We start from the raw sequence: 27,695 nt of genomic DNA, 5'->3' as shown, positions 1-27,695 counted from the left end.
CCCTGCTTCGAAAGAAATTCACATGTAATACGGGACCTGTTGAGAATGTCCATCTTTTTCTATTGTTCTCCACAAAAAAACAAATTTGACCTACGCAGGAAATATTTAAACCCTTTATTTAGGAGTTTCAATATTAGGTTTTATCAGAATGCACTATGTTTTATGATTAATTATAACGACATAAATTGTATGTATAGTTTATATGAATTTGTGAAGGAGGCTCTTTAGGCGGGCCCATTTATTGCACCTTGGTCAGTTTTAAACTTTACCATTCCTTGCACAAATGCATTAAGGAGACTTTTTCAATATGGTTGTACCTATGGTACTGTGCTCACTTTTAAATCTTTGCAGGTTTGTAGAGTTCTTTTTATGACTGTTTTGAATTGTGCCATGTGTATATCTTTCATTTATTGTTTTTTTACTATGTGTTAATGGAGTAATCCAATTTACTAAGGTTTTTGTCCTCAGCAAGAGTACTATTTATTTTATTTATTTATTTATGTATTTATAATTTGTGTAAAGCGCTACCAGCCTGTAGGCCTCAGAGTGCACAAAAAACAGTGACAGACAAAGACACAGGAGAAGGGGTCAGTAAAGGGAGGGACTGAAGTCAAGGTCACCACATGAGTGTCTTCCTAAATTGTCCCCACACCTGCCCTCACAACTCTACACAGACTAGCAAGGATCTAGTCAAGCTGAAACCTGACTTTACCACCACATTCCATGCTGGCAGGCATGGCCACTATTAAAGTAGGCTCCAAAAGGATCAGAATGCTCATGCCCGCATCATATGGCCTCAAAAAGGATATATCCAATCCGAAGGGGGAACTGCATAAGAGAGCATGCTGTGGGGGACAATGACACTTTAATGGTGAGCATGAAATGCATATTAAATGTAATCACCATCCACTCCCAAATAGCAAGAAAAGAACAAAAGAAATATGTTCGTGTGCGGGGTATTCGTACCCGAGCCCGGCTGGTGACCAGCCAGTGTCACATCACACTGTGCTATTCGGCAGGTGGCGGATTAATGTGGAAAGCCGTCTATTGAATGAAACAAAAGAAATCCAGCACCTACGAAATAGCACAGCACTGTGCTATTTGGTAGGTGCTGGATTGCTTTTGTTGTATTCAATAAACTGCTTACCACATAAAGCCCAGGGCTTTATGTGTCAAGCAGTCTATTGAATGAAACAAAAGAAGTACAGTACACCTACCAAATAGCACAGTGGATGTGACACTTGTTTGTCACAGGCACGGCTCGAGTTCAAATCCTGGCAACGGACTGGGAAATAAAAAGTGGATTTCATTGCCAAGTGGCGAGAGCCACGGCAGGTCCCCGGCTCAATTGGCATTTTGGGAGACTGGCGGGGCTGAGCCCGACTAGCCCTGGCCTACTTAAAGCCCTGCACCTGTAAACAGCAGTGAGCTGTAGGCGGCCCCGTCTCTTGATAACCCTCATGGGCTTTTAGGGGTTAGTCAGTGCCGCGAAGCATCACCAGATACTCTTCTTTGTGGGTTCAACATTACAGAAGTACAAATGGACAAAGATAAAGAAAGAGTGGGGTTTAAAAATAAATATCTTGGTATAATGAAAGAAAAGGAAACGTAAATAAGAGGAAGGGGAGTGGGGAAAGAAAGAAAGAAAGAAAGAAAGAAAGAAAGAAAGAAAGAAAGAAAGAAAGAAAGAAAGAAAGAAAGAAAGAAAGAAAGAAAGAAGCTCGAAATACACCTATTATAAGGAACAAATAAAAGAGGAGAAAATGAAAGAGAGAAGCAACATCATTCAAAATATAAATCAATGAAGAGCGTGCATGGATGATAAAGGAAATAATGTGAATAAAAGAAAGAAAAATGAAAAAACAAGAGGAAATGGTAAACAACGAAATGCACAGGCAGAGGAGAACATTGAAAGGAAAGATGCGAGCCAGTGCGGTCTGGGGAGAGTGGCAGCGGAAGAGAGTAGCCGGAGCCGGGCGGGCGGGCGGGCAGGCGGGGTGAGGTGCGGGTGGAGCCCTCCCCACGCCGCCCCATTTGCATGCTGTGACTTAGCTCGGCTTCCTGGTTGCATTGCATTGGTGCAGGTAGCAGAGGAGGCAGCCGGAGCCCGGCAGCGGCGGGGGAAGGAGCCAGCACAGCAACAAACTCCTGCACCGGGAGGGGGGGCTTTCCACCCTCGAGGACGCCCCGCACTGCCCCACTGCAGCCGGGCGTGAGCGGTCAGGCAAGGCCGAGGCAACCCGGAACCCCCGTGCCACATGCGGTGAGGTGCGTGCAGCGCCGCCCGGCCTCGCCATGAACGAGATGTCGAGTTTCCTGCACATCGGCGACATCGTGTCCCTCTTCGCCGAGGGCTCCGTCAGCGGCTTCATCAGCACCCTGGGGTAAGTGGACGACGCCCGCCCTCCCGCTCCGCACTCGCGGACAGAGCTCCGCTAAGAGCAGGTTACTCCTGCACTTTCGCCAGCCCAGCTCCCGGCACTTTAAACGGGAGCGCAGCCACTTCAGTCAAAGTCATAACACTTCAAAAGCAGGTCTAAATAGTTTAAAGTGGGTGGACGCACTTACGCTGTCCGTCGCGGCACTTCCAAGGGAGGCTGCGTACTATTAAAGGGATGACCTGCCACTCCAACGTGGGGATATTGTACTTTAAAGAGCGATGCCAAAATGTGAAGGGGATGCGGGTGTTGGCTTCTTAAAAGAGCCGTTTGGCATTTTAAAGGGGGTCAGCACTTTATAAGGGTGTGCTTGAGCTAGAGCAACGAGGAGCAGGTGTACTTTCCTGCCATATCACTGTGAGGGGGAAGCACGGGTACAGCGCGGTGACACTCGCTGCTGAACCAAAACTGGAAAACACGAGTGTGCAGCACAGCGGCCGTGCTTCTCATAGTTGTGGTGTTAAACCACATTCCAAAAAGTGCACATTCCTGGGCCTTCCTATGCGATATGGAAAGCTGGGTTTGTACGGGCGCTGTCAGACACTGGGAGGAGAGCATGAGGAAAGTGCGCGTGTGTTTGGGTTTTGGGGGGTAGTGCCAGACACGGGGAGGAGAGCACGAGCCACGGTGCTGAAAACGTAGAGGGCGGCAGGTACACAGAAGAGAAAGGCGCGAGTCTTGGTGTTGGGGGAAACGTGGGGCGGTGAAATGCTCGGGAGACGGGAGAGGAAAGAGGGCCACAGAGCGAAAAGGCCCGAGGCATGGGAGGTGGACAAACCAGACAAGCGGACTCAGTCTTAAGGGGGCGCAAGGGAGGGAGTAAACAGAGGCGTCAGAGAAACGCCCATTCCCGGGGAGATGGGTGCAGAGAGACAAGACCTGCTGTGTGGGGGTGGACAGAAGAGACAGCAAGATGGGAGAAGGAAGAGGAGCGCAGGGAAAGGGAGAGCGAGAACTGAGAGGAGGAAGAGAGACTTCTGTGGTTTGGGAGGTGGGAGACTGTCACACAGCCTATATAGGCCTGCGACTTTGTGGTGGGACACGGAAGAGAAAGCCTGAGGCTTGAGCGAAGGGAGTGGGATACTGAAAAGAGAATGGCCTGAGAATTGGGAGAGGGGAAACGAGAAGCGGACCCCTGGGGCTTGTGTGGTGGAAGAGGAACATTTGAGGGTTGATGGATGGAAGAGGAACACCCAAGGCTTGGGAGATGGAAGAGGTACAGCCAGGGACGACTTTTCACCGAAATGCCAGGGGTGACGGAAGTGACATCACACGACCCTTCACCTCTGATGACATCACAGGAAGTGATGTTATCTGACCCCGACCCGAAGTGACATCACGGCAAGCGATGGAGGATGACCTTTCACCCCTTGACAAAACGGGAAGTGGCATCACATAGCATTGTTTCTAAGTACACCATGAACAATATGGTTACAATATCACTAAAATATGATATACATTTCATACAAGAGTGGATCAGCATATGTATCATTACGATCAGTGTGTATAGGCCCATATTACCAAATTACTGTGAATGCAAGCAGACGTCCATGGCCAAAAGATAATGATGTGTTATTATATAGCACTTGCGCTTAAATGCTTTATATAGAACAAATATACATATAATATCACCCAACGTTTAAAAGAGGTTGCCATCCCAACCTTTAAAAGAGCCAAAGCTGAAGGCGCCAGCTTTGCAGTCTTAGCACCAAAAAATTGGAATGCACAACCGCCAACACTCAGGAAAGAGACCTCACGCTCAGACTTCCGCAAGTTTCTGAAAACTCCACTATTCCACTAGGCCAGCCACCTTAGACACTTCAGACATACCTTACCTGACCCGTGGGTTCATCCATGTTAATTGCCCAATCCATAACTGAAATGTATGTCTAAACTGCTGTATGCTCTTGTAACCCTATAAGCTATGCTCTTTGTCTAAGCAAGTATCCTTAAAAGCGCCACGATGCCCTAGGGCCGAAGCACGCTATACAAATGCCAATAAATAAATAAATAAATAAAACTGTGCTAGTTCTCATTGACCAACATCAGCAGGAAGAAAGGCTCAGTTGATCTTGCCGGGAGTCGAACCTGCAACCTACAGATCACACACACATTGTAGCAGCGAGCACTCTACCCACTAAGCTATCTTACCGGCTACATCTACCAGAAAACCATCCACTCCAGAAACAAAGAGACACATGCTGCTGGCCACAGCCAAGGAGCCTAAAAAAAACCCAGCTTTTTTCCCAATTTATTTTAGGGGTAGCACGGGAGACTTCAGGGTTCCCAGTTGCAACCCGTGGTGACCCCTAAATGACATCCCTGGGTACAGCTTAGGCTTGGGAGATGGAAGCAGAACTTCCAAGGCTCGGGAGATTGAAGAGGAACACCCGAGCCTCAGGAGATGAAAGAGGAAGGTATTACCCAATTTGATCGTTATAATCCATCGAATGGTGCATTTGACCGAATTCGGCAAGTACCATCCGATCGTTTTATAAAGCATACTGAATATGTGGATCGGGGTTGCAGGGGTGTCCCCTGTCCCCATGTTTGGTATTTTTGGCCTTGGGGGATTGCAGGGGTGTCCCCCGTTTCCTCAACATTGGAGGCGGGGACCGGAAAAAGGAAAAAAAGAAAAGGGGGCCCTGCAGCGTCAGATCCGACCCGCGTTAGAGGGACTGATCTGACGCTGCAGGGGAAGCCGAGGTGACTAGGGGTGGGGTTGGTGTAAGCGACGTTTGTGGTTGTTTGACAGAAGTGCAAAGCGATTCGCAGTGAAATTGATTATGGTCAATTCCGCTGCGAATAACTGCACATCAGTCAAACAACCCAATTCCGAGGCTCGGGAGATGGAAGAGGAACGCCTGAGATCTTGGAAGAGGGACACTGAAGAGAAATACATGAGGCTTGGGAGAGTGAAGAGGCACACAGAGAAAAGGCACAGTGTAAAACTGGTAGGAGGAAGATGGACACCAGAGAAGAGGAACCGCTGAGGCCTGGGAGAGGGATGAGTGTGCCAAAGAAAAGGATCAATGGAAAACTGTGAAAAGAAAGTGTGACACAGAGCGAAGAAAGACTTGATCAATAGAAGAGTGAAGAGGGACACCGAGAACAGGAACACCTGATAACTGGAAGAAGTCAGAGGACATAGAGGGGAAACAACTGAGAACTGGAAGAAGTCAGAGGATATAGAGGAGAAACACCTGAGAACTTTGAGATGAAAGAGGGCCACAGAAGAGAAACACTTGAGAAGTGGAAAAGAAGTGGGACACATATAATAGAAACTCCAGAGGCTTGGAAGATTGACACAGAGAGTAGAAACTCCTGAGGATTGGAAAAGGGACACAGATGATAGAACTCACGAGGCTTGGAAGAGGGACACAGATGATAGAAACTCACGAGGCTTGGAAGAGGTACACATAGAATAGAAACTCACGAGGCTTGGGGGAGGGACACATATATTAGAAACTCACGAGGCTTGGAAGAGGGACACAGAGAATAGAAACTCACGAGGCTTGGAAGAGGGACACAGAGAAAAGAAACTCCCGAGGCTTGGAAGAGGGACACAGATAATAGAAACTCACGAGTCTTGGAAGAGGGACACAGATAATAGAAAATCACGAGGCTTGGACGAGGGACACAGAGAATAGAAACTCCCGAGCCTTGTAAGAGGGACACAGAGAATAGAAACTCACAAGGCTTGGACGAGGGACACAGAGAATAGAAACTCCCGAGGCTTGGAAGAGGGGCACAGAGACTAGAAACTCCCGAGGCTTGGAAGCGGGACACAGAGAAAAGAAACTCAAGAGGCTTGGAAGAGGGACACAGATAATAGAAACTTACGAGGCTTGGAAGAGGGACACAGATAATAGAAACTCACGAGGCTTGGAAGAGGTACACATAGAATAGAAACTCACGAGGCTTGGTAGAGGGACACAGATAATAGAAACTCACGAGGCTTGGAAGAGGGACATAGAGAATAAAAACTCACGAGGCTTGGACGAGGGACACAGAGAATAGAAACTCCCGAGGCTTGGAAGAGGGACACAGAGAATAGAAACTCACGAGGCTTGGAAGAGGGACACAGAGAATAGAAACTCACGAGGCTTGGAAGAGGGACTCAGAGAATAGAAACTCCCGAGGCTTGTGAGATAGGAGAGTGACCAACAGAAGAGAAAGGCATGCGGCTTGCGAGACTGGAGAAGGGAAAAGGACACAGAAAAGGGAAATGCCTGAGACTTGGGTGATAGGAGAGGGACGAGAGAGGAGAGAAAAGCCTAGGGCTTGGCACATGGGGCAGGAAAGAGCGAGCCCCGGAAGCGACCTCGTGTGTCACTAGCAGAATAACCAGTCTGCTGCCCCGAAACGAATCCCGCCATTGTTAATTACTCACACACGGGTGCATACAGATGGATTCTGGGTGATCTTCGTTGCAACGCACCTTGGGTGACCACTCATGCCCACTCGCTATATGTGTTTGTGTATCTGTGTGCGACTGCAGACACCTGTGCCACTGTGGTGAACACTGTGTAGTTCCCAGGGGACCAATGAGACGGGCCTGGATGCATACACTGGACATCAACATGGCACTGCTCAGCTTCCAGAGACTGCTGCAGGCAGTGACTGCTTTCCAGAGGTGCACCCCCGCTGAAATGTATTACTAGTGGTTTAAACCAGTCATGTGATCCAGGCGTACCACGTACGTCCCATGAAAGATCTCTTGGCAATTGCGGCGCATCTTCTTGCGTGTTCCTGATCAGGCAAGCCAAGGCTTCTGGTCAAGCAGCGATGCATGTTGGGGAGTTGAGGAACTGCAGGGAGTTTAAAGCAGGGTCTCATGGGCGATTGCAGAAGGGGGCTTCACCATAATGACCTAGTAAACCAAAGTGATCTCTATGGTCCCGCTGAGAAAGCTGTGCCATGGAGCACTACAAGGGGGGCATGTTGTACAGGCAGCTCCTTGGTTCCAGTCATATGGGGGGAGGGGGATAAGCTTTTATGCAAGTGTTTCCTGGGTCCAGCAGGTGGGTAGGAGCTCCGTGCTAGCGTCAGTTCCAATAGGACATTTGGAGGCAGTTCCACAGAAGTGCCCCTAAGGGGCGCGAAGCAGGCAAATGCAGTTGTAAGGTCTCTATGGGGGTGAGTCCTGGTGTAGGGCAAATTTAGACTATTTGGGGTTACTGACAAAGTATTAGTAAAGAAACTTGTGGGCCTTCTGCTGAACAAGCCCATTATTCTGGTGAAGGCTGAGTTGGGGACCCGGGGCATCAGGAGTGATGCTGTTTGAGGTCGGTGATACTGTGGCTGAGGATATGACACTCCCCACCCTACCACCACCCCACCTACACTCCCCAGGAAACTAAGCTGTTCAAGAAACATTTGGTAGCAATTAGGTTCCTGGAAGGGACACCTAAGCTACCTTGCGTGCAACATGTTTGGAAATGACTTTACAGACCGAACATGACACCAGCATCCAGAAACCATGACTACGTACAGTTGCAAGGTGGTGAAAGCCCTTGATTGGGAGCATGTAGTAGGGATAGTGTTTAGCCCGTAGATGAGAGGTGTCGGAATACATAAGATCAAAGCTGATTGGAGGTAGATAACCGGTACTGCGTTGACATGAGACCTTACATTTTGTTGATAGTAGCTCGGGGATATCCAACCAACCGATCACACGCCAGATGTTTTAGCAAGCAAACTCCCATGATCCCACACCATTGACTCTGCTGGCTTCGGCTGTTGGGAATTGTAGGCCACAACATCTGCAGGGTGAAAGGTTGGCTACACCTGAAGTAGATGTTCTCGCACTGAAGTTCGCAGGTGGCAAAAGAATGAACAATTTTTCTCTTCAGTTCCTAACATACAGCGGGCTTCCAGGTGTCTAAAGAGCTTGTTCATTGTGCGGCATGATTGGCACGGGGAACGAGTTCCTGCAGGCCGTCTTCCATGTGGTGAGCTTCCTATGGAAAGCTTGGGAAATCAGGAATAGGGAAAGGTCGGGGCACTAAAGTAGTACCACCTTCTTAGCAGGACTGGAGACTTCGAGTAAACAGGAAAAGCTAAAGGGCTTTATACCTCCATTTTTCTAGACTAAAAAAAAGTCTTTGCTCGCAGCCAGTTTTTGTGTGGTCTGTATTTTAGAAATAGAATTGCAGGGTTCGAAATTGAGGGGCGCTGGGAGCTATTTAGCTCCTTCTTGTAGCCCAGAAGTGCCTCGTTAGCTTGGCACCAACAGCTACCAGGAGCCACTTTTGCCTCCCCAGGCCACGCAAACCCCCCCTATGTGAATTTAACTCTGTGTGTTTGGGTCAATTTATAAATAAACATTTAGGCACAGCTATACAATATTTAAAGCATAAGTGGTCATAACTAATGGACAAAGTGATAGGTTTGCATCATATGTGTAAGATTTGCAGAACGCTATGCACTAGCTTCTGGTTCCCAGTGGTAGCTCCTGGTCACTGGTTAATGCTTTTAGCTCCTGCTTATCGAATCTTAATTTCAATACCCTGAATTGTACTGGACAAGTATATTTTTAGACATTTTTAATTTGGTAATATGCCCCGAGACTGCGGGCCACTACCGCATAAGGTAATGCCCCCGGGACCCACAGTAACATGCCGAGCATAGAGAGGCCCTTAACGAAGGCCCCAAGGGCATTACCTTATGCGGTAATGGCCCACAGTCGGGGGGCATATTGTCATTAGTACCCTGGGGTAGTAAGGTCTTTTTGTTCCCTTGGCTGCGAGATGTGTTGCGCTTCGCAGCTGGAATAAAAAATGGCTGCTGCGGACAGAAAACGTAGTCCATTTTCTTTTTCCGTGGAGGCCATAGTAAAAAAAGAAAAAGGCTGCCATGGAATTTCCATGGCAGCCAGTCACGGGAAGAACTCTTGGCCGCGCGGAGCTCTGAGCCTTCTGAGGCAGGTAAGGCCCGGGCGAGGGCCAATGAGATGGCATTTTAGAAACTCATTGACCCTCGCTGGGTACTAATGGAGTTTAATGGTTTCTCCTACATGGTGCTGCTGCATGGCAATATTTGTAATGACAAAAGCCATGAAAGTAGGCCAGATCTGTCCTGAATCTAGCTTTGCATCAACTGTCCCCCACAAACCCTTGCTCTCAGCAGTGGTATATGGAAGAGAACGGCCAGAGGGTACGTTTAGTTCTCTGTCTCCATGAAAATGTACACTATAGATGCAATAACATAAGTGATGACCTTTTGTAGGTCTGGCAAGGCTTTTGGGAAGGTAGCTCAGCTAAAGCTGGGGAAGATACATGTTTAACCTGAAGTCCCCTTGAAATGGGCAACCGTGCCAGCTACTGTAGCATGCCCACAACAAAGGGCAGTTCACTTGCTGATGGGCATATGCCATAAAAATGCCAATACTTTTCTTAGTTTTACGTAAAGAGCCAAGCAGCACATGCGACCAGCAATTCAGTTCATGGTCATGGATATGTGGCGGGTGCTTGGTGACCCCAACTGGGTTACATCAACATCATAATCCCAGGTGTGTCCAACAAAGACCTTAATACATTTCAGAACATTACAAATCATATTGCCATTACAGCCTGGATACAGGTCCCTATCTCGGTGGTTCTGGAGAGGCCCATGAGGCTGAAACATGCCTGGGGGAGCTTATGGTTCATGGGAAGGGAGGTGGTCTAGCAGGGAAGGCTGTCTGGTCCATTCGTGGCGTGGGCATCAAGAATGATTTGCACACAGTCAGTCCCCTTCCCTAATGGCACAGAACATAGAAAAACGATGCCCCGGAATGATACCATGAGGGATTGCAATTGGTTACGATCCAGTAGTGCCAATATGTCCTTCCATCACATATGTTTAACTTCTCACCCATTGTTCTACAAAACTCACAATATCACCCAAAAAACACACTGGAGTCTTCCACATACATATGATAACCCATTTAATCCAGGTCCGATCCTGGAGGCTGAGTTCCACTTCGTGTTTCACATCATGTTTGAAAGGGAGTAATTTACATAGCCAGTTGTTATATGGAAGACAGACATTTTTGGGAACCCCCTAGGGATGGACTGGGAGGTGGAGACCGCCGATATGTACACGTCTTGCTTATGCCACTCAATAACAAACCATAGGTGATGGAGGGGGAGCTACGTTAAAATAACAAAACAAAAAAACTACGTGGTTGAAAACACTGATTATTATTTATTTATTTTTAGTTTAGTATTTTTTTAAATAGAATTTCGAAACTCTTTTTTCTTTTCTTTGACATTTTTTCCAATTGTCAATTGTAATGTGGGGGGAGACTCCTGCACCACCGTCACATCCCCCACCTTAACGTATTCCCTAACCCAACTCCCAATCTATTTATTTGGAAAAAATTTGCTAAAATAACGAAATATTCGATCTAAAAATGTGGTGTTTTCAGCCTCGTTATTTTCCAAACCGTTTTTTGTTTTTCAGGCGATACCGATGGAGGGAGGCACTAATGAACCTGAGTGGCTTCTCCTTTGGCACACCTCAAGCTAAGACGTGATCAAAACCACGGAAGATTAGAAAGAAATAAAAAAATACGCTTTTCCAAGTAGCCTTGCAGTGTAGCTCCATTCCCCTCCCCCACCAGCACAGGCATGCATCTGAGATATGGCTGTGGTTGTAGGTGAAAAGGTCAACTGCAATTGATTCGAATGCAATAGTTTCGAGTCAAAAGGACCAGGAAAAAAGGTCGAATGTTTTTTTTTGGGGGTTCCCCCCCCCCAAACCACTGTTTTTGGTGTAAAAAACACTTTTCTTTCCTATACGGAAGCCAAAAAATAAAAATACATTTAAAAAAAGGCATTTGACCTTTTTTTCCGGTCCTTTTGTTTCAAAACTATTGTAATCGAAACAATGTATTCGACCCTTTGACTGGACACCTGTGGCTGTACTGCTGCAGTACCCATCAGTGACTGTTCATCGTTGATCTCTGTGGTCTGTGCATTCTCACCCACCCACCCACAAGCACATGCATGCAGCGCATACCACTCTCTTCTGTCACCAATACATGCATGGATAAAAGAGGAGACTTGGAAAGAAGAGAGCCAAACTTGGAATTTCCTGTGGTGTACTGCAAGCACCTGGAGGAGGGCAATATCGGATCGGGTTGGCAGTCCGTTATAGCCCAGGATGGACTGGGTCTCTCGTCCTTACAGGCTCAAGCGGTAGTAGTGATTGTACAGTGAATTTATAGAGCGCTGCATTCGCCACCAATGCAACATCTTGATGCTGGACAAATGCAGGACAGTGCGACCAATGAAAGTCTGCAAAAAAAGTTTGAAAGTAACTCAACAAGTTATCCCGATTCAATGTTTTTATAATATTTGATATTTTATAACTTTTTTTTATAATTTCAAAAACTACACTTTAATGTCAACCAACATTGTTCATGTCACTTCAGTCACCGAGACCGTCCACAGTTGGCCTTATACCTTCAAAACATTCCTCATGATTCAAATTCCACTTCTTTCACGCGGTTTCCGTGGCTGTTTGAAATTGTAAGAGTTCTAAAGTATCACATACAATTATAAAAATGTAAGTGGTAATCACCTTTTTTAGTTACCTTCAAACTCATTTTACAGACTGCAAATAGATTTGTTAGTGTACTTCATGTGATAGGATCTGAAACCAGGATGCATAATACAGCGTTATGTACCCGTTCCACCGTAACACAGGGTATCAGCCCGAGGCCCCAGTTTACAGCCAGAGTGAAGTGAGGGCAGATAACAAGGGCCCCAGGCCGTTACCCGCTAATTTAATGTATTTTCCTTGCGCGAATGGGATGCCTCGAGGCATCCCAATCGCGGAAGGAAAATACTATTCCAAGATGGCTGCCATGGAAAGGAAAAGCGGGGCTCTGTACAGAGCCCCTCTTACCTTTCCATGGCAGCCTCTTTGAGGAAGGAGCGGCTGCGGCACCCTCCACAGCCAAAATGAGGTAAGTGGTGGGGGGGGTGGGACTGTTGGTGGGATGGGGACGGAGGGTGGGGGGAAGATGGTGTTGGAGGAAACCAGCCATCAGACGGCATGGAATACGAGCTGAGATCGCCTGGTTTGGTCCGCTACCCATGCCTCCTGATTAGCTGGCTTCCCCATCAGGGTCTAATGAGTTTCAAACTATTGTTTGGAAGATATGAGCAAATTTAATATTCTTTTGTCGATGCCATTGAACAACTACGTACGGTGGTAGGCCTAGGAAGGTTCCATGTGCATTGTATCTTTTGGTTAGGACCAATACGATAACTGCCTGTCCCTAGAGGGAAAAGCTGAAAAGTGGAACTATTGCTTTCACTATTTTTATCTGGGGAAAAGATTTTCACTGGTTGCTGGTAATGTCTGAGTTTTGGGGATCAAGTGGATCTAGGCAACCAGAGTTCCAGTTACCAAGTGATACATATTTCAGCCTTAAATTCCTTTTAAAGTTATGTTATACATTTTCTATGCTGATCCAAACCCCCACCACAGTAGTTTCAAAGCACTAAGTCGTGTTTGGAAGTTGATGTATTCTACCCCGCCGTCTAGGGGTATCCAGAAATTTTCCCATGGACTAATAGCAAAGGGAAGCAGTGATGCCATGGGGGCTTATATAAATTCTCTGGGGGGGAAGGGAATTAAAGGAATTAAAGGAAGAAAAGTAGTGCTAGCGAGGGCAAGTCGATCCTGCCAATCATTGATCTGGATTGATTGGCATCCAAGAATGAGTGGCACAGGAACCTACATCCCAAAACACAGTTTATACATCAGTTGGGTGTCATCTGCGTAGTATACAAATGAAACTCAAGTCAGTGAAATCAATTAATAATCAGGTAAAAAACATGTAAAAAAAGGAGGCATCAGGATAACACTTGAGATATGGTTTCCAATAGAAACTAGCTTTGTCGCGACAATGCCTTGCCCAGGTCGTACAGAAAGCCTTCAGAAGTTAGCGGTAGATGGACATTTGGTGGGAGTCGAGTTTCTCAGTAGGAGAAGAATAGAATTACCAAAAAACGAGGATTGGAATCGTTTTCCTGGTCTTTGATGCCAACCGCAATCTTGAAGTATACCATAATTGCACGGCACTGACGGAACTACGGAACAATTTTCTGAAAATGGAAGTCACTATGTCGTTTATTGAGCCCCCTCTGAAACTACAAAGGAGTAAATTCCATGGAAAGGTATGGTCATTCAATTTATCATGGAGTTCCCACAGAAAACTCTACTTTGTCAATTACCAAACACTGGGAAAGGAAAGATTTTAATCTGTGATATCGGACTATGCAGACAGTTATATGATGTTGTATGATGTCAGCGAACAACCTCACCAGGAACCGGCGAGCACCGTCAGCACATCTATCTGCACAATGAAAGTTGACTTTCACTGTGTGGAAGTGTTTGTGAATGGGATTGAGTGCTTACACATGAACAGCTTATAGTAATAGGCGTGTGCTGGAATTTCTTGTGGTGAACCATACGTTTTATGCAAAAAAGAATGTGTATCGGAAGACTTCCTGAGCCATTGCTCCTTCCTTGTTCTCGATCGGCCACGTTCAACCACAAAACGATACTGGGCATAGGGCACAACCGCATCTATGTGGGTGACAAGGTACTAGAATGGTTCTCCAACTTCCTTAATAGCAGAAGGTTTACCAAAGCCCAATCTCCCATCTGTAGATTTTTACGTGTTCCCCTGGGGTCGCCTTTTCATTTTCATCTGTAAATGGTGTGTTTGAGGAGATTACTGTTTGGATAAATCACTTCTGTGCATCTGCCATGTTACATTACATCATGCTACATGTGAATAAACCACCAGTTTTGCCTACCTACATTTAAGAGATTCTGTCTTGTCAGACATCTAGTATCTTACACCTACCCCGCCATCACTGACTGCTTTGAGAATTCATGAGAAATCATTAATAAGACTCGGCCGGCTGAGACAAATTCCTGCTGTTCACTGCTAATATCTGTAATCTTCCAAACCTGCCGAACCAACCTCTTCAAGAATGAAATTACTCCTACATTAGCCTCTCCCCATTTGCTTAATGCTCAACCTAGGCCTATCTCCAAAATTGGCCGAAAACCAATTGCACGCACCCCTGATTACAAGACAATTGTGCAAGCTCATGTACTCTGTAGCCTGGTCTCCAAGAAAGACAGACGCCCCTGCCAGCCAAAAACAACCCTGCATCCGCTGAACGACAAGCCAGTGCAGGCCGCAACAACATTACCCAACCTCTCAGTCATATTCCCTGCTTCCTACTGAACAATGCAGACATCTTTGGCCATCCTCTTCCTTCTCTGACTCACTCACTCTACCATCTCCAATGATCTTTAACCCTATTCAGCGTTCAATGAGATATTGCGCTCTCACCTTGATTGCCAATAAGGCAGACCATCTCCTCTGGTGCCCCTTCTTCCCCTGCCTGCTCCCCATACTCATTTATTCTGTTCCCAATTCTTCTCTCCCTACCTGCTCCCAAACCTGGCGCCACCACTCATATAGCTGTCACTCTCTGTGTCTCGCTCTCTGTGTCTCGCGCTCTCGCTCTGTCTTGCTGTCTTACTCTGTCTCGCTCTCTCGCTCTTTCCCTCTGTGGCTCTCTCTTGCTCTGTGTCTCTCACTCTCTCTTGCTCTGTGTGTCTCTCGCTCTGTTTCTCTCGCTCTGTCTCTCTATTTCTCTCAGTGTGTCTCTCTCGCTTTGTTTGGCTCTCTCGCTCTGTGTGTCTCTCTCACTGTGTGTCTTGCACTGTCTCTGTCTCGCTCTGTCTTTGTCTCTGTCACACTCTCGCTCTGTTTCTCCGTGTCTCTTTCTCGATCAATTCTATTTGCTAACTCGCGTATACCAGTTGTTTCCATTGTTACAGTGTTTACAAAATGCCCCCTTTCCTAACTTTGCCATTTAAAAAAAAGAAATCTTAATTTTCTGCCCAATACTTTTCTTTTCTCCTTTTTGTCCGCCAGTATATCTTTGCCTCGCCAATGAATCTTCATGTCACAGGGTATTGCTGGAGCTTTTGGAGACGCTGGCAGAGAGGGTAGTTTCTCCCTTCCTGACCGACCGTCATCCTCATCCGTGGTCTAATGTTCTCCCAAGATGGCCGCTGTTTGTTTATCTTGTGGCTAGTCGTCCCGCTCGGCACGTTGCAACCCTCCTTCTATCAGGTCAGACGCTGCCGAATCTTGCTCCCTAGTAAGTGCCTTCTGTCGTGCTTCCAGGCTTCCATTTCTTTGTGGGTTTCCTCCCCGTTATTTTTTTTTTTGTCTGATCCTGTTCCGTGTTGCTCCCTTCCAACCTTGCCTCCTATTCAGTCCCTCCTTGCTCTGCTTTCCTCATAATTTTGGTTCTGCTCGCACTGCATCGTGTACTGTGTTCCACCGGTTATTGGAATCCTCATTTACTTTACCTGGAATCCGTCCACCAACTTCCAGTCTTCAACCTCGGGTACACCATCAGGGTTTTTTCAGCCAAAAGGCTTTTTCCCTGTCAGGGGGTTTTCTCTGCAGGGTCCCTTCTGCCTGGCTTGTGCCCCAACCAGGCAAGGTGGCCTCCAGAGGAGCTCGCCCTTATCGCGTCTCTAAGCTAAGAAGGAAAAGAAGGCGTGGAACCAGAAGATGCAAGAAAAAGGGTGAGCAGGAAGAGGAGTCACCTGAAGGTACAGGTGAGGAGTCAGAATTGCCATCGTCACCTGAGGCTTCAAGACACCTCCTCCTGTCAGTCAATCGGTCAATCATTCAAGAAACTTTATTTCTGGGAACAAAGCACATGAAAGCATCACGAAAATCTAAAATGGCGGTGCAAATATGAGCAATTTATAATTCATTATAAAAACAAAAATGTATCAAAACGTATTTAAAGCATACCACTTCTTCTTAAAACGTTCAATGAAGCAGCGTACATTCCATAGAACTTTAAATAAGTAAAGTGTTTCCTAATTACTCAGAACAAGCAACAGAAATAAAACCGCTGCCCGGCATTGGTTAAAGTTTCTAGATTTACCCAGTGGAATTAGAGTCCTGTGAACGGCAGAATGTCTTTGGCAAAAAGGACAACCCAATTACTTCTGTTCCCTTTTCTCCAATGTTCCGGATACTGTCGATAAAGGCAAGAGGTTAAGACTTGGCCTGGCGACGTAGCTTCGCTGGCCCAGGTTGACTGCCCATTGCAAATACTCTGCTGCATTTCAACATTAAACACTAGAGATAATCATTTCTTTAGTTTCACGTTTTAAACTACAGAACATCTGCAATTTATTCAGATCATCTGCAATTTATTCCTGTTCAATTCTACCACCACCGGAAATTACCTCCGGGGTTACATGCCAAGAATCACAGTTTATGTTGCCATAACATGTGTTGATCTATGTTAACCAGTGCGCTTTTCGACTTCCTACCACTGCTCCTATCTCTCCGTACCTCTCTTCTCTTCTCCCGCTTCCGGCTAGTTTTCACTTTGGTTTCTCCCTTCCGGAGACCTTCGCTCTTCTTCTTGGCTGTTCCTTACCCTTTTACAATGCCCTTTTCCCTTCTCTGCTTTTCTTGGCCCTCTTGGTTGGAACTCGCTCTCCTTTCAAGGTCATCCCGCTCCTTCGCTTTCAGGCTTCCGCTCTCTGCTGGAAAAGCACTTACCCTCCAGCCCCTAATTGCTTATCCAGGTGCTTTTTGTTGAAGTTGCACTCGCTACTATGTAGTTCTATTTCACAATGCTTCTCATTTTGTAGTGCTATTGCACTGTTGTTCGGTTCTTTGACCAATTAAATGAAATCCCAGACATTACTCTTTTCAGGCCTGCTCGCATATCCTTTAATATTAGTCCTACTAAGTCCTCCTAAGATCTCTCCTCCTTTACTCTTTAAGGGAATTTCAAACAGGAAAAAAAAGGAATTGATGGTATAACACAAAATAAATGTCAGGCCCATTCAATCAAATTCTTATTTGGCTGGAATACCGCAGAAGTTGAGCGCTGATTTCCGTTTCCTCCGTACTCTCCTCACTCGCCCGGGTCGGAAGCGTACAAGCTAAATCCTCTCCTCAGACAGGTATGCACTTTGCAGGTTCGAATCCCAGATTATAGGCAGCTAAGAGTTTATAGTGATCGCATCGAGTTTAAAAGCATAGAATGCAAAAGCATTGAAAAAAATGCATCGAAAAAATGCAATTTCTTTCTTTTTTTAATGGGGGGGTTCCCCAAAACCCGTTTTTTTACCCCTTAAAACACATTAGAATAAAAATAAAACTTTTACCTTTAAAAAATGCATTTTTTCAATGCTTTTGCATTCGAGGCTTTGCATTCGAGGCTTTGTATTCGAGGCTTTGTATTCGACGGAATCACTGGATACCCCAGCTAAGCATTTAATCATAACACATTTGAGTTTGAATACATTGGGTAATATTTACATCTGTCATTACAGCCCTTAGTAGTGGGAATAATGATGCACAAATTATTCCAACTGTCCACATGATTCCTTCTAGACAGTCGCCATCAAAAATAATCTTTCAATTGAAATTCGGGACAAAGTGCTCGTGTTCTGCTCTTTTTTCAGCTGGAACTGTTGAAGAGTAGAGGTTAGTCCTGCGATTAAAGGGCGCGGATCTGAGGTCTGTGTGGAGGCCCAGGTTCGAAATAACTGTGATCTGGGAGATAAGTGGCTTCTGCTTGTAGCTTAGAAACGCCTAAATATCTTAACATACACTTCTGTCTGTGATACTCTTGCTTCCAGGACAGGTGATGCCATAAACATACAGGTGTGTGACATTACACCTCTCTTGGCCATTTGGAAACCTCTGCGCGTAAGCAGTGGCGCATGACTCCTATCGATATGTTCATGATTTACCATTTGGATGAATTGGAGGCAAATGCATCTGGTAAATATTCGTTGAATATCAGGACAATCCTCTTTTCTTTGCTACCCTCGCCATGAAGGGATTGGTAAATTTGAAGAAGGAATTTGCAGCATTTCCTTAAATGCTAAAGATCAGAAAAGAAAATATCTAGATTATGACCAGTCTATACAAAAATTGGATTTTAACCCAAAAAGTCAGCAGAGTGTAGTCAGGTTCGCCAAGGGCTGAGAGACCCGGTGACAGAGCCGAAAGCGCTCTATGCGCACAAAGCAGAATCCATTTGGAAAACTAAATGATCACCGAGCCCCCGAGCTTCGCAGGCTCGGTGATCGTTGCCTTTCCCAGATTCATTTTGGTATTTGTAGTTTTTTGGAACATGCTCTGCTCAGGAAGATGGCTTTAAAAGTACACAACCCACAGTAAGGTACGCTTACTATGGTTTTAGTACTTTTCAAGCAATGAAACAAGTGTGCCCTTGTTAAACTATTATTTTGAACATTTAGTTGATCGGAGTTCAACTGGCAGCTCCGCCTCTCGGAACTCCTCCCCCTCCTCCAAATTCCGCCCCCACTCCAGCCCTTGTGGGAACCCCTTCCAAATGTTTCCCATTTCCACCACTCGTGGCCTGCCAGCCTGAGCTCACTTGCACAAGCACACAAATGGCCTTTAACAAGCCGTTACCATCTTACAGGTGTTACGACTATTAGTACAGGTGCCAGGGATTTGACCCTGAGATCACTCGCTTGTAAACCTGTTTTCTCAAATGAAAGCACATACCCAAAATGGCTGCCGAGCAAAATATAAGGGGATCTCAAAACAAAATGCCCCCGTTCTATTCGATGGCATCCAAGATCCGCTGAAGGAAGCGCATTCTAGGACCCATGAATTGGAGGAAACCAAATAAAGATGTGTTTTCAAAAAACGTTCCTTTAAAATGAATGCCATTGGGTGAAGAGTGGGTGGTGAAGAGTAGGGGTAGGCTGGAAAAGTCAATGGGCTGCTTGGAACGCAGCCTTGCATCAGAAGAAACCACCTGCGTACTAACAACACTGATCGGCTGGAGCAACCCTCCATGCTGCTTATTAATGGTAACCAGCTGTGGGGCACCCATCTTTAATCCACAGTAAGAAAGTGATGCATTGTGCGTTCTTTAGAATTGATGGTTCGAGCAACTGACCACACAGTAAATATGGCAACCGTTAGCATAGGTCTTTAGGTCCAAGCAGTGATGCTTAATCATCCCAATGAGGGTTGGCAAGGAAGGGTTAAAGAGAGCGGATGACAGAAGTGGATACCCGCTGCAGGATACCCACTAGCAGGATTGGTGATCTCCCGCGCTCATCCCGTTGGAGTTTTCTGTCACTGGAGAGACCTTTGGTGTGAAGCTTTGAGTTTGCTGCAGGAGCCCCCTGTCAGAGAGCTGCTTCCAAATAATGAGTCATTTTGGCGGCCACTGTTGGCCCCATGACCAGGAAACTCTAGGGTTCTTCCACTAAATAGCAAGGGTGGTGCAGGTGACATTCTACATTTTTTATAGCCTCTGAGGACCTCACATAAAGTGACAATACGTGATCGTACACTGGATAATATAACAGGAAGGGATGTCAAATCACACAGTCTTTTACCCTGATAGTATCAGATGTGACGATTCATGGGATCTCGTCATTACTCCATTACCCCTCCCTATGAAGCTAGGCAGATGAGGCTGCTACCCCATAGTCCCCCTAGGGGTGGTGGAAAGTGGGATCTCACAGTCAGAGACTCCCCTCATGGGGATAAGGACTCCCATTCCATGAAGGAACTCCCTAATCCTCCTAATCCTCTTCCCCTTGCATCCATTTAAACCCCTAAAGTCTGCAGAGAGTGCAACTGAGAGTACTACTGTGTGTTACTGTAAAAATCCCTCCCTTCCTTCCTTGAGACGAGGAAGAACAAGAATGATGGCACACCTTTTTCTAAGAGTACTGGGAAGAGGCGGCCACAAGGAGGCATGAAGAGTACATCATGGAAAGAACCAAAAGATTATGACAATGCGCTGGGGTGGGCCCAGCTAGGAGAGATACAAATTGAGAAAGGACTGAAGGAAGAGAAGAGAAGCCGGCAAGGAGCCAGGAAAGCCTGGGCAGTTCAAACTCGGAACCTGTCGGCTGTGAAGAGAAGCTGGTCCTCAGAAGAGAAGAGGGGACGTGGAAGAACGGGTGCCACAGAAGTATCCTGTGAGTCGGCAGGGAGCTGATTCGCTCCAGTGCTAGGGAAGTCGAAGTGGTGGCGTGACCTCTGGGAGGTCGACTGCTCGGTCCAACAACGATGCCGAGACTGCTATCACCAGCCGGCCTTTGTGGAGCCACAGAACCAGAAGGAAGAGATGAGCAAACAGCAAGATCCCCGCAACTCTGGGAAGAACTGGACACTCATTCCCAGCACAAACAAGGTAACGGGAACTGCGGGAAACTCCAGTGGGATCCAGGGAGAGGAGAAGGTGGAAGTTGTATCGGGAGTAATCTCCATCATCACAGTAATGATGCCCAGAGAACCAAGAGTCAAGAAAGACTCAGGAGTAATCTCCCTCATCACAATAGTGATACCCAGAGAACCAAGAGTCAAGAAAGCCTCAGTAGTAATCTCCCTCGTCACAGTAGTTACACCCAGAGAACCAAGATTCAAGAAAGCCTCAGGAGTAATCTCCCTTGTCACAGTAGTGATACCCAGAGAACAAAGAGTCAAGAAAGACTCAGGAGTAATCTCTCGCGTCACAGTAGTGATACCCAGAGAACCAAGAGTCAAGAAAGCCACAGGAGTAATCTCCCTCATCACAGTAGTGATACCCAGAGAACCAAGAGTCAAGAAAGCCTCAGGAGTAATCTCCCTCATCACAGTAGTGATACCCAGAGAACCAAGAGTCAAGAAAGCCTCAGGAGTAATCTCCCTCATCACAGTTGTGATACCCAGAGAACCAAGAGTCAAGAAAGCCTCAGGAGTAATCTCCCTCATCACAGTAGTGATACCCAGAGAGCCAAGAGTCAAGAAAGCCTCAGGAGTAATCTCCCTCATCACAGTAGTTACACCCAGAGAACCAAGAGTCAAGAAAGCCTCAGGAGTAATCTCGCTCATCACAGTAGTGATACCCATAGACCCTAGAGTCAAGAAAGCCTCAGGAGTAATCTCCCTCATCACAGTAGTGATACCCAGAGAACCAAGAGTCAAGAAAGCCTCAGGAGTAATCTCCCTCATCACAGTAGTTACACCCAGAGAACCAAGAGTCAAGAAAGCCTCAGGAGTAATCTCCCTCATCACAGTAGTGATACCAAGAGAACCAAGAGTCAAGAAAGCCTCAGGAGTAAACTCCCTCATCACAGTAGTGATACCCAGAGAACCAAGAGTCAAGAAAGCCTCACGAGTAATCTCCCTCATCACAGTAGTTACACCCAGAGAGCCAAGCGTATCTCGGGAGTGGTCTCCCCCGTAACAGTAGTGATATCCAAGGGTCTAAAAAAACAAGAGTGCTTTGGGAGGATCCTCCCTCGTTACAGTGATAATTCAAGTAAGATCAAAGAGGATCCTAGACAAGAGCTATCTGGAGATAATCTTCCTAACCTCAGAGGACAGGGGTGAATTGCTGGAACTGTAAAGCAAGCTTTCAGAAGCACTTGGGAAGAAGTGAAGAGACTTTTGAGGACTATTGTCGAAGAATATCCCAAGACAGCCCTCAAGGCCGCGAGAGGTGGGTCAGGAGAAGGAAGTCATTCTCCTGACCGTACCCTCTTTGTTGCATCAGAAACTAGAGCAAAAGATTGATGGGGAAGAGATGAGCCAGTTCACTAGCAGAACGCAGTCCTCTCCTGATACCATTTTACTTTGGATTTTGGTATATTAGTAGTAGGGTTAGAGTAGGTTTTTGAACAGAGGACGGATACGTTTCATTTGGATAAACATCCTGACGACAAGCACCTTTAAGCAGGGATAACCCTTTTAGAGATAGGGAGAGATGGGACCTTTTCTTTATTTTTAAAATAAAACTTGTTGAAAGATGCCACCCCTTTGTTCAACACTTTACTCCACCACACCACAAGAGGAAATGTGGTTAAAATAAAATCATACAATACTTGATATGTGAAAGTCTTATAGCCACTAAGAGAAGGCACTCTCTGCCAGCGGTTACTGAGCCGTTCAATTCCAGACCGCCTGGTTGGGATGGAGCACAGACTGCTGTGCCTCTACTCTCCCGCATTCGCTACAAGCTCTGACCGATTCATGGTCTTTGAAAATGCCAACGTTTATGATGTATAGAACAAGAACCCAGAGTCCTCTCGGGGAGGTGCCTTGGGCAGGTGGTACAGTAAAGCCATATGGGGTGGGTGCCTAGGGCACTACGAACAGAGGGGCCAATCACCATTCTGGTATTAAGGAATTCAAATCTACAATATCATAGGACTGTGCGGATAGCTCAGGGGTAAAGCGTTTGTCTTAGAAGCAAGACCACGCAGCGCAACACAGGTTTGAATTCAAGTCCTGGGCATAGAGACTGGTCTCAGGTATTAAGCCTGTTATAAAAGATGAATTAATTGTAATGTAGGGGTGGTATTAACCTGACCCCTTCATCTGGGGCAGAACAAATCCTTGCCGTGGCGTGAACTTGGGGTCAATTTTCATGAAGTGGTTTGTGAAAATATGTAGTAGGGAATTTGCTCCATAAGGCTCACCAGGCCTCCAGAGAAACTAGGATCAGTTGTAGTGTTGATAAAAGGACAAACTGATAAAGGTGTGCCTTGATTGGTGGTCCTGAAAAAGACACCCATGTATGCTGTTACTTAGAAGTCCCACCTGCTGATACAATGCCTCCCTGTCGTTCACAGCCACTATCATGTTTCACTCTCAACACAGCACGCGTTTGGTTTCAAGTCGCAGGTCTGGCTCAGAGGGGCCTGGTTCACAGATATCTGCCCTGGAGCAAGGGAGGGGGTGTTCTATAAGCATCTCTGATTTGCACCTCTTCCCTTACACCCGATCGACAAGGCCTAAAATAAGCCTCGGTGAGTTGGGGAGGGGGTGGGACAACAAAAGGACAGTAACTTCCTCTGGAAACCCCATTCACGAGGGTTCCCCAGAGGAATTTGAAGTGACTGACAGAAGTGCACTTCTGTCCGCTAACCTGAATTAATGGCGGGCGCATCTCCCATCGCGGCTGTGGCCATGGTGGGATAATGTCTCCTGCCGTGGTGTGGTGAGACCGGGATTCCGGGGGCCCCGGCTCAGTCCCACATTTCGAAGACTTCCAGCACCCGACCCACTTAAAGCACTGCCCATCATCCTCCCACCGAGAAACCTGCCCCCACCCCTTCCTGCTATCTCCACTTACCTGTTCTGCCCACTTGCTCATTAACCTTGATCAATATCCCACCCACCACTATGGAAATTGTAAAAGGACTTGGTCCTTTCATTATTTAATGCAGCCATCTTTGTTTTTAGATTGTTTTTAATGGAAATTGGCAGGCTCGTTAAGCGTGCAGCTCGTTTTCTCTTAAAAATAAACCCCTAGTATAACCGCCGCGCGTTTACCCAGGGTACCAGTTGTGTTAAACCCCATGTTCTGCAGCCAGATTGGCAGTTATCACAGATTAGTGGTATAATGACATCAAAGACACATGTCGGTTCAAACCTTTCATGGTCACAGACACCCTATTTATGCCGCAACTTATCCACGTACCCGGGCGGGAAATTCATCTCCTGCAAATGATGTGGAAAGCACGAGCGAGACGCCACGTTTCGTTGCGGGAGAGGAACTCTCCGGCTAAAAAGCAGACGGGAGGAACAGAAACACACAGGAGTCCCTCGTTACTGCTGCTCTGCTCCAGGTGGTGGAACTAGAGCTTTCAATGGGAGTGGCGATTCGGATAGGCAGCCTCTCCCCTCCCGTGCGTCCCCGTGTCACGTTAGCTGCATTTGCCTGTCAAATTCGATCTTTCTGTACATAGTGCTTAAAGCAACCGAAGCCCCTCGCTGGCTATTTCCAGGAGTTCCGGAGTGGATAAGCAGAACGTCTATATTCCAGAATTGGGGTGCATTGGCAGCACCATGTGTGTGTGGGGGAGGGAGCGGGGTGTTTCGGAGTGCAAGAATAACAGGAGCGCTGCTTTCCAGGATTAAGTTGTGTGTGTGCAGCATTGCAGCATTAAGGTGCATTGGCAGCACCGTGTGTGTGGGGTTATTAGTGCTTGAATAAAAGTGCAGCATTGCAGCATTTAGGTGCATTGGCAGCACTGTGTGTGGAGTTAGTGCTTGAATAATGGTAGTGCTGCATTGCAGGATTAAGGTGCATTGGCAGCACTGTGTGTGTGGGGTTATTAGTGCTTGAATAAAAGTGCAGCATTGCAGCATTTAGGTGCATTGGCAGCACTGTGTGTGGAGTTAGTGCTTGAATAATGGTAGTGCTGCATTGCAGGATTAAGGTGCATTGGCAGCACTGTGTGTGGGAGTTAGTACTCGATTAGCAGGAGTGCTGAATTCCAGGATTAAGGTGCATTGAAAGCACCGTGTGTGGGGGTTCGTGCTAGAATAGTCGAAGTGGTGTATTTCAGGATTAAGGTGCATTGACAGCACTGTGTGTGGGGTTAGTAGTGCTTGAATAAATAAAAAAGTCTGTGGGTGTCCAAAACCTAGGTTTGCCCTCATGTCTAAAGATACATAACGTGTAAGAATGTCAGCAACCACAAAAATAGTGTTCACAATAAAGTGCCGAGCTTCTTCCAGCTCCTCAGCTTGTAGTAGAGCCCTTCTTCAAGTTCAGAGGAACTTCACAAACCAAACCTGTGAGATCCTTTTCTCAAGGGTAACACAGTCTCAACAAGGATCTTGGGGTTCCCTGCCCCGTGTTCAACAGAGCTCCAAAATGTTATTCAGTTCTCTTGGTTTCCAGCTAGTTTCCCACACCAACGTTGCAGTTCAAATAGGGCTTTGCGGTCTAGGCACAGTGGTCGGACCACACGGTCCACCCATCACAGGTCACTCAACCGAAAATACCTTGGCACTTCATTGCAGTCACTGGTTCTCTTTAAAGTTCCTTGCCGGCACAGGGTCCTTCTTTATAAATGCTCCATTTAGCTATTTCCAGCACGTTCCTCTGTGGAAGCCTTCTAGGCTCTGCCTCCACGTGACTTTAACAGCATTCACTTTGGGGAGACTTTCCTTGCCTCCTCAACACAATTTCACACTTTGCAATAGTGGTGTATTCCTTGTGCTGCTCACTTGGTTTAAAAAAAAACTGGTTACTGGCTCTCCTTTAATTCGTATTCTCACAATGTTCATTGACTTCTTGATTTGACTTTCATTATTGTCAGAATTGTAATTCACTTTCCCTTCATTCACACAATAGATTTCACGTGCTTCACACAACTTTACCTCAGTATTCAAAATTGCAGATATGATTAACTGCAGAGCTGTGGCTTCCTGGAGTCTTCAGTGTCCCCGAGCTCTAGCGCAGGACAATCGGCCTCATACCTTGCAGGACTCTGACCCTTCTCACAGCCTGGTCGGGCTGCAGCATCTTTGTCCTGCAATGCTCGGCACCCTTTTCCCCGAGCAGACTCCTTTCTCTCCATGGGACACCGTCTTCTGTGTGCTAGGCTCTCTCTTCGAGCGGTACTCTGACAACCTGAGTTCTCTCTCCCAACTGAATTCCGTCAACCTGGGTTCTCTCTCCCAGCTGAATTCCGGCACCTTGGGTACTCCCTACCAGCTAGATTCCCCCTTCTGGCTGGATTCCCGTCCTTCTGATTGCCTTCTCCTTATATACTCCTGTGTCCTGGCAATTGGCTCCAGGTGTAAGTCCTATGCCTGACCCCAATTAGAGGGACTTGCCTGACTTGTATATTTATGTTTCACAGCCCTCTTCTCGTCTCAGTACTAGAGTGGTCAAGTGACATGTCAGTGTGTACTGCTCCTAGTCGCCTCTTCCTCGTCCCAGTACTAAAGTGGGTTAGGCATGGGGAAATGCTTTACTATAGCCTATAAAGGCGGGGGAGGGTAGGGTTGGTTCTCGGAAGTAAAAGGGACATACCATGTCTCGCTGTTGATCCTCCTTTTCTTCACTATCATCCTGGCGCCTCTATATTGATAATATTTTCTGGTGTCTTCCTGGTGAGTGGGACCGGGATAACAATATCCCATGAATTGAAATAAACCATAAGGGTTCCCCCTGGAATGGAAATGAGGGATACCGCGTCCCACCCAAGGACACCTCATCCCCAATTGCCAATGACCCTCTACCCAGGTGATCCTCCCTCGGTTCTCCACCCTCTGGGTCAGGAACCAAAAGTGATGGCCTTTCCCTGGCCACCTGAGAAGAGGACGCAAGGAAAGTAGATGTGAGGACACCCTGAGGTTTCTCACCCCCCACTATGTTGTTTGTGCACTGGCTAATCCCCCATTCCTATCTCCTCTACATCCAACCCTTCTTTTATATCCACAGACGAAAGTGTGACAACACCGTGGCAGGGGCACAATACGCCCCTTCTCAGGCTAAGTCGGGAACCGTAAGAGCACTATGGTGGTGATGGGTGCAGTATAAATACTGAATAACGCGACATAACAAAGTTGGATGCTGAATGGCAGTGAGGTGCACTGCCAATGTTGCACCATATTGGCCTGGATTTAATGCGAATGGGAGCGACTGTTTGTTCCAGTAATGTAATAGCAGGTAGTGGAATACAAGAGCTGCACATACTGCTTGTGTCGTTCCATCACCTGAATAGCTCACAGCAGTGCACAGAACGGTTATGGTACGGTGGCAGAACAGTGTATGTCAAAGAAATACTCTAAATAAACACAGAGGTGTTTCCGAAGAGCTGAGGGGTTCTTGCAAGTCAGAGGGTCAGTGCCTTGAAAGTGTTCATTTCTGTTTCTATCGAATCATAAACGAGGCATCAACCCTTTCAAAAGGGTTGCACTCTTGCACTCAACACACTTTCAGAGACCCTGGAACATACCAGTGCACATAATCCATAAATTCAACAGCACCACATGTTAACGTACACCAACACAACTCCGTCAAACATCTAACAAACAACCACAACACTGGATACGCCCCCCCCTCACGGATAAAAATTCTACCCTAATGGCATACGACCTACACACCCAACATAAACAGTAGCCCACATCCAAGCCACTGAGTTCTAACCTTACAGTTACGATAAGCCGGGCTGCACAACCAACCCACATGCGAGACGCCAGTTCCTCCTAGTTCTGAACCTATCCGATCCTCGCTAACATACCCCAGCCTCTTTTCTTGCAGAGCCGCGCGAGTGCCTGGAGACTGCCCTCGGGTGGTCGCGGTGCACGGTGTAAATCAACCTAACATACGTTTGAACACCTTCCGAATCGGACATTACAAGCTCAACATAACATTCCGCATAATGGATAAG

General features: G+C 46.7%; 1 protein-coding gene across 1 annotated transcript in view; it reads left to right on the top strand.

Moving 5' to 3' along the window:
- Window positions 1-2,063: 2,063 nt before the first annotated feature.
- Window positions 2,064-27,695, top strand: part of ITPR3 (inositol 1,4,5-trisphosphate receptor type 3) — a 510,867-nt gene continuing 485,235 nt past the window's right edge. The window contains exon 1 of the mRNA XM_069633522.1: window positions 2,064-2,384. Coding sequence (XP_069489623.1) covers window positions 2,296-2,384 — 89 coding nt within the window. The 5' untranslated portion in view covers window positions 2,064-2,295. The remainder of the gene's footprint in view (window positions 2,385-27,695) is intronic.

This window comes from Ambystoma mexicanum, chromosome 13 (genome assembly GCF_040938575.1).
Source record: "Ambystoma mexicanum isolate Mex_15411 chromosome 13, UKY_AmexF1_1, whole genome shotgun sequence".
NCBI lineage: Eukaryota > Metazoa > Chordata > Amphibia > Caudata > Ambystomatidae > Ambystoma > Ambystoma mexicanum.
The sequence above is the reverse complement of the archived record's forward strand: the minus strand, read 5'-3'. Positions and strand labels throughout refer to the sequence as shown.